General features: G+C 41.9%; 1 protein-coding gene across 1 annotated transcript; it reads right to left on the bottom strand.

Moving 5' to 3' along the window:
* Positions 1 to 448: 448 nt before the first annotated feature.
* On the bottom strand, positions 449 to 766 carry LOC135210475 (uncharacterized). The gene has a single exon (XM_064243367.1). It carries the CDS (start codon positions 764 to 766, stop codon positions 449 to 451), a length of 318 nt encoding a protein of 105 aa, XP_064099437.1.
* Between the last annotated feature and the right edge of the window lie 7,498 nt (positions 767 to 8,264).

Here is an 8,264-nt window from a genome sequence, read left to right on the forward strand (position 1 = left end):
TATTTACATTTTTCTGCCTGTCTTATAATTGAGCCTCTTCTTTCTTGTATTATTATTCAGTCTATCTTCCCTACTGCTCAGCAGGACCTCTGTTTTATTCACATTAGCCTTTAAGCCACACATCTCTAAAGACTCCTGCCACTCTCCAACCCTTCTCTGTAGGTCCTCCTCATTTTCAGCAGTAATCACCAGATCATCAGCGTACAGCATCTCCCACAGCTCTTCATTCCTGATCTCTTCACTTAGCACATCCATGATCAGCACAAACGAAAATGGGTTTGATGCTGACCCCCTGTGTAATCAAACACTAACTTCAAAATCTTCTGTTTCCCCAACTGCTGTTATCACTTTTGTGCTCATTCTTTTATATTTTCATCTCGATGAGCCTAACCAACTTTTCTGGGACTTTCCTTTTCCTCAAACACCAAAATATCACTTTTCTTGGGATTCAATCGTATCCTTTCTCTAGATCTATAAATGCACAATAGAGCTCCTGGTTTCCATCTAGCCTCTTTTCCTGTAGCTGTCTTATTATGAAGATGGCATCCACTGCCCCTCTTCCTCTCATGAATCCATACTGCTGTTTCTTGATCCTTACTTTCTCTCTTAATCCCTCGTCCATTATTCTCTCTAAAACTTTCAATCCATACTCTATTAGTTTAATTCCCTTGTAGTTACCACAATCCATGACATCTCCCTTCTGCTTGTATATATATACCAATAGACTCTCCTCCGAGTCCCTTGGCATTTCTTCCTCTTCACACATAACTATGAGAGCATAAAAGCAGGAGAGTCCGAAAGAATATTGAGAGGTTATTTGACTTCAAAACCCATCAAAGAGTATGAAATGGTTAACATCGCTGTGTCTCACCGGGGTACATTAATAAATATGGATTGTATAGTGGTAGACAAGCTATTGTAATACACAAAGAAATTAGATGTTAAAAGGAATTTAAGGTTGTTGTGCAAAACGAAAATCAGCTTGGATGATAAAGATTTTTATCTACCTGTTGAGAAACAATTGCCTATAGAATTGTTGATAGGGGTTGACAATGTGTAAACAGTGCATTCAGGGTTTAGGAAATTTGGGAATTTAGTATTGCTACCAACAGTATTTGGTTACATGGTAACCAGAACCTGCAGTTCTCCTCCCACCAAGAAGACTCAAGTTTCTATTTCAAAATAGGCAGTGGAAACAGATGATGAAATTATGATTGAAGGGACTACTCGTTTAAAAGAACCAAAGGATGATATTGAAACTTTGTGGAGTTTGGAACACTTGGATATTGACTGCAATGAGATAACAAAACAGGAAAAGAAGGTATTAGAGAACTTTGAGAGTACTGTAACCTATTCCGAAGCTGACAGATAGTATGTTGTGGTGTTGCCTTGGAAAGGCAGTAGAAGTAGATTAACTTCCAGTATCTAGGACACTATCAGAAAAGCCTGAAGGATCAGGAGGACAGGGGGTTCATATCTTAAAACTGAATATCTTAAAACTGATGAAGATTGTCATTTTTTGGCACATCATGGTGTTAAGAAAGACAGTGCAACAACCCCTAAGATAGTATTTGACTGTTATGTAAGACAGGGGAAAATGGGATAAGCTCGAATGATTGTTTGTGGTCAAGACCACATATAACAGCTGACCTACCAAAAGTTCTACTACAGTTTTAGAAAAAAAATCACTTGCTTGTTAGCCACATTGAGAAGGCATTTTTAATGGTGCAACTAAGAGAGTGGTTAGAAACTAAACAAGATCTTTATGGTTGGAAGATCTGACAGATCCTAGCAGTAGATTTTAAAGAGTATAGATTTCGATTTGTTGTATTTGGAGCTACATGTTCTCCCTTTCTGTTGAATGCAAAAATTGAGAAATGCTTGTCCATGGTGGAAGCTTATGTAGAAAGGATGAAAAGGGGACTATATGTAGAAAACCTACAGTTCAACAGCAATGTTGATGATGAATTAGTGAAGTTGTTCTTTGAGGCAAATAAGATATTTGTACATGCACATATGTACCTAAAGGAATGGATAAGTAATAATGACTTGTTACAAACCATAGCCAGAGCATATGGGATCAGTGCCAAAGAGCAAACAACTCATGGGGTCTTAGGTCTAGATTGGGACAAGAAGAGAGATGCCTTGACATTACACCCTAGGAAGATAAATAAGTCCAGAGAAGTGTTAAGAACAGTTGCACAAATTTACAATCCATTAGAAGTACTTCTACTTGTTACCATTAGAACAAGAATATACTTGCAGAATTTGTGGAAGCAACAGTTGGATTGAGATGATCAACTCCCTGACCCATTACAAAAGCAATGGGTTGAGTTATCCGAAGACTTGGAGTCTTGAAATTTCCTTTCCTAGGAATGCTGGCCTCCGAAAGGGGGACTTTTTACACATATTCTGCAATGCCAGCGAAACTGCTTAGGTTGTGTAGTATATAGAGTTAAGAATGGAAACTCTCATTTAATTATAGCGAAGGCAAGAGTGGTGCTCATTAAAGAACTGAATGTTCCAAAACTTGAATTGATGGCATTGTTCAGGCAACAAGAATGGCCAAATTTATTATGAGAATCCTTTAAGAAGGATGAATTTGTAGAGCTGTTCATTTGGTCAGACAGCAGTTACCCTAAGCTGGCTTGTATTGAAAAATTTTCTACATGTATTTGTGAGAAATAGAAAACAGGAAAAAGACAGAAATAATCTTGGATAGTTCTTTCTGGTGGGAGGGAGCCCCTTGGTTAAAAGATTCCTTTTGGCCAATAGATTTGTCATGGTTGGGTGAATCACTTGTACAGGGTAGGGAAGATAAAATTTTGGTCAATACTGGTGGGGACAACCTGAATGGAGATAAACACCTGCCGAATTGGGAGAGATGCAGCAAGGTTAAAAAGGTCTGTTGGACCACAGCATGGATCCTACAATTTTTGAATAATTGTAGGAGTTCAGCCAATGTAAAATTAACAGATGTTGACCTTGGAAGAACTCCAAGAGGCAAAGAATAAGACTATTGTCCTCGTGCAGTAGGAATTTTTCCAAGAGGAATGTGAGGGTTTGATGAAGGGGGTTAAGAAAACCAAAACTAGCTCTCATACATCAGTTAAATCTTTACCTGGACAATGGGGTAATAAGGTATAGGAATAGACTAGAACACAAGCAGTTACCTGAAACAGCTAAATTTCCAATATTATTGATGACGAGTCGCTATGTTACTCGGGTAATTATTAAAAAACATCATGATGCTAACACTCATATAGGTGTAAATGTAACTGTGATGTGTGTCAGGCAGTTGTGGATCCCACAGATTAGACAGTTAACTAAGAGTATATTACACCATTGTGTTATTTGCAAGAAAATGAAGGGAAGCCATATAGGCCCATGCAATTACTCCATTACCTGGGTTCAGGGTGCAATGTAAGCAACCTTTTAATATCACAGGTATGGATTACACTGGCGCATTATGGGTTAAGGGAAATGGACAGAGCCCCATGAAGGCTTATATCATTCTACTGGCATGCCTGATAACCAGAGGCATACATGTGGAACTAGTTGATAATCAGTCCTGTGACTCGTTCTTCATGAGTTCTAGAAAATTCTGCAGCCGAAGAGGTTTCCCAGCACTCATGTTGAATGACAATGCCACCACATTTGTATTGGCATCAGAATATCTGAGAATCATGTCAGAGAATCCCAGGGCAAAAGACCATCTGTTAGAGATACAATGTAACTGGAAGTTCATTCCAGCGAACGCACCATGGTTTGGAGCTATATGGGAAAGGCTAATAGGACTTCTGAAGTCATGCCTAAAAAAGATCAGAGGCTAGGCCTTACTCAGTTCTGAAGAACTAATCTGTGTATTAGTGGATCTGGAAGGAATCATTAATGATGGACCATCAAGTTCTGTGGTAAGTGGAATGACTATTTAAGGCTGTGATAGATCAGTATATCATAGTTACAGAGCTCAATACCTCCACGTGGTTCTTGCTGGTAACTTGCTGTGCTTTTGCACAGTAAGGCTGAACTTGAGCTCACTTCCTCTGCTGTAAGGTAGAGGTCAAATGTGGTGATTTGGGAAGCTTAAAATGCTGACCAATTGCCCCTTCCCTTCGAGAATATTACCTAAACCTACTGGGCAAACCCTTGCCACAGGAGCCAGCCAAAGCCAGGGTGGATCTGATGTAGGAATCTGTGCAAGCAGCACAACTTTAGCCAAATCTGAAGTTACTACCATCTGTACAAGCAGCACACACTGCACAAGCAGCACAGAGTGTCCAAGCAGCAGGACAACCGACGTTGGGCAATGCCACTCTGACCCCTCAGTGTGCCCAGAGTGTAGTGAGAAGTTGAAATCTTATAATGGTCGTAGGCTGCATCAGAGGCGAGCTCACCCTAATCTTACCATCATGAAAATGTAAGCCGCATTGCTGAACAACATAACAAGGTTTGGAGTAATGAGGAACTCCATCTGATGGCAGCATATAAGGCCCAAAACACTGTGGCGCCTTTTATAAATCTAGATATTTAAGAGGAACTATTGCCACATAGAACGACGAACAGCATAAGCAGGAAGAGGAAATCAAGTGCATACCAAGCCATAGCAAAAAGCTTATCAGAAAAGCCAGACAGAGACTGCAGAATTGTGAAGAGGACGAACCAGTAAAGACGACCATACTGGAGATGGACATATCGGAAATGACGACTACATCAGAGAAGACTACCATCACTACAGGCAGGAAAGAGTGGACTGAAGAAGAAGTTATAAATATGATGAAATTTAAGGTGGGTATGAAAAGTAATCCCAACATTAACACCATGATTCAACAGAAAGTGCTTCCATGGTGGACCCTAGGAAGAATACAAAGTAAAAGGAACTCACTAGCCTATGGGAACAGGCTTAAGGTCTATTCAAAGAGCAGGAGGTTTAAAGTAAGTGTTACAAGGCTGACTGAAGAAGAAATCAAGAGAATTCAGGAAAGATATAGTGTGGAGGAAAACACTAACTATGACACTGTAGGAAGAGGAGTGATAAGGAGAACCAGGAGACCGACTACAACCCCAAGTGGAGATATTAACAGCAAAGATGCAGTTGGTACTAATGAACAAGATAAAAGGTGTATAACAACAACAACAAGAACAGCAAGGATATCCACCCGCTGAGGAGGAGACACCATAGAAGAGGATTTAGTCACCGGACTGGACAACATTTCACAAGCCCCAAAACATCAGCGGATGGTATGAATGACTACTTGGCAACATGGTCAGGCCGACCACCTAGCGATCCTGGCCATAGTGAACCACCATCATCGAGTTCCACCAGCACTTCAAGCAGTGGCAGCATCGACCTCAATGAGCCCAAGGAAATTTTGGGTAGGATGAAGTATACAATCTTTGGATGAAGAGAAGTAAGAGTTCCCAACAACAACAGGGAATTGTGGAACATCAGCAACGCTCCTCCAAGAATATTGAAAAGAAGACGATATGCCATTGTAAAGAGAGGTTGGAAGAAAAATCGAGATCATGAGGTGTAGAATGCCCTACTGGGCAGAGACCCTCCATGTTAGACTAGGTTATCCACCTGGCACGGAAGAAGTGAATCTATAACGAAGTTCTGGTAACAAAGACGTCACCTACCAGTTGGGCGAGCAGTAGAACTACTTTGATTCCCAAAAGTGACACTCCCCTTGGGCCAGGGGACTTCAGGCCAATTAAAGTAACATCTGTAGTTACGAGAGGCCTACAGAAGATCTTACCATGGCACATGGCAGACAGAGTCCCCTCCTCAATCAGACAGGAAGGGTTCAATGCAGAGGAGGGGATAAGCGCTAACATTCTCTTACTGAAGGAATTGATCAGGAAGGATAAGGCAACATACAAGAACTTATTAAATGCCTTCATTGATTTTAAGAAAGCTTTCGACTCAGTGGGCCACTCTACCCTACTGAGAGCCTTGAGAGAAGCAGGTATGGATGAAGCCTCGACAGAATACCTGGAAAATATTTACAAGAAAATTCCGACAGAGATTCTCAGCAAGAAAGTAAGCGTCACTCAGGGAGTAATGCAGAGACCCATTGTCTACCCTGCTTTTTAACATTTCCCTGGATAGAGTGCTACAAGACCTCCCATATGGTGTAGAGGTTCGCTTGGAGGAGGCTATGATTAAATACCTGGCCTTTCAGATGACATCATTCTCGTTGCTGAGACAAGGGTCGAGCTGCAGGCAGACATCAATAAGTTAATAATGAACACTCTGAAGATTGGATTAGAACCAGGAATTGAAAAGCGTGCAACTTTGGGCACCATTGGTGACGCCGCAAGGAAAATGTGGTATTTGGACAAAGGAAACTTCAAGTATGGAGACATCAACATTCCGGCATTGATGCTTGACAAGTTCTACAAGGTGGTAGAGATTGGGATCCAGTTGAATGCCAAAGGAATAAGGCCATTGGAAAAATTATGAGTGAACCTGGCCATCTGCAGAAAGGCCCCCCCCTCAAGCCGTAACAGAAGTTATGGGTGCTCAAGACTGTGGCGATACCCCATCTCCACCATTTTGTCTTGCATGGTGAGCTAAGGTGCTACCATTTAAATCAGCTCGACCTAGAAGTCAGGAACTTTATTCAAAAAGCCTTGCATTTACCTGGGGACACTCCATCAGCAGCATTCTATCAGGGAGTAGGAGAGGGTGGTCTAGGGATCTACAACTTCACCCATGGAACCTCCAATGAAATAATTAAGTGCTACACCTGCTTGACTAGGTCCCCAGATCAACTAATATCTATACTGACAGAAAGGCACTGAGCTTCAACCTCAAGGAGAGAACCTGCCGACTCGAGAATTCTTTTTACCAGAGTATCGACAGATGTGGACTGCCCCTCACAGGCCGAAACCCAAGTGGATTGACTCGGGGATGAAACTGACGGGAGGCGGCATCTTCATCAACACTATCAAGACAAGATTGGGCATACTAACATTTCCTGCCTGCTCAGCTGGGGAATGTGACGTCAGCGGCTGCTGCGATCTGGGTTGCCCATTCCCTGGTACTTTACATCATATACTCCAAGTATGCCCAGCTGTACAACCCTGGAGGATAACACGGCATGACCAAATCACGGAACTCATGCAAGAGAAGTGCGTCAAAAAGGGTTACAGTGTCATCAGTGAACCCCGAATCCTAACACGTGAGGAACTCCGTAAGCCCGACCTCCTGATATGGGATGAAGAATACTCCTTTATAGTAGATATATAATGGACGCCGATTCAAATGTCAACTCCATCGACGTGTGCCAGCAAGAGAAAATAAGGAAGTATGACAAGCTGACCATAAAAGATTACGCAGCAACTCGTACTGGTGAACAACCGACCGTGGACAGTATCACCTGTTACTGGAGAGGAATACTATTAAGGCAGACCTCCCTGTTGTGCCGGAGGCTGGGACTGAGCACAGCAGACATGGAACTCATCAGTATATGCGCCCTAACGGAGCCGTTATGATTTATAGCAACTATATGGGCATGTCAGGGGGCAGTGATATCACCTAAGACGCCCGGCAGGGAGGCATAGTGACATTCCCCATGGGCGACTACTAAAAGGCCTCATGGGTGGAGATATAACAATGAATGAAGGCACCATGAGGACAACATCTAGGAAGTGGAAGTGCCATTGCTGCATTAACAGCCTAAGAAAGCGAAGGAGGCTTGCTGACTGCCATAAAAATAAGTAGACATCTGAGTGACTTAAAGTATAGGTACTTAGACAAGCCGTTAAAAAAAATAGCTTCAAAGGAGGCACTTTTATTGTTTTTCTTTTGTAAAAAAATAAATAAAACAAATTCAATCATACAGAAACATAAATTTGTTAACAACTGAAAACAAGTAAAAAAAGGTACCAAGTGTCTTTAGTGCAGTCGACTTTCTGTACAGTGTATAATGCTTCATGAAACTCCCAGCCATGGCCCATGAAAGTCTTAGCCACAACCCATGAAAATTTCAGCCAGGGCCCAGTGGTGATCTATGTTGTTGGCATGATCATGGATAACTTTAACCTTAAATAAAATCAAAACTAACGAGGTTAAAAGAGCTGCTAATTTGGTATGTCTGATGATGGGAGGGCGGATGATCAACATCAGACACACTCCTTTACTTCTAAACTTTCAACTTACAAAGCACTCCGGGTCATGACCCGCAAGTCCAAATTTTGTTGTGAGGGCCTGCCTCGCCTTAAATAATTAATTTCTGTCGCTACCCACACTGGACAGC

Source organism: Macrobrachium nipponense, chromosome 39, assembly GCF_015104395.2.
Source record: "Macrobrachium nipponense isolate FS-2020 chromosome 39, ASM1510439v2, whole genome shotgun sequence".
In the NCBI taxonomy this organism is placed as follows: domain Eukaryota; kingdom Metazoa; phylum Arthropoda; class Malacostraca; order Decapoda; family Palaemonidae; genus Macrobrachium; species Macrobrachium nipponense.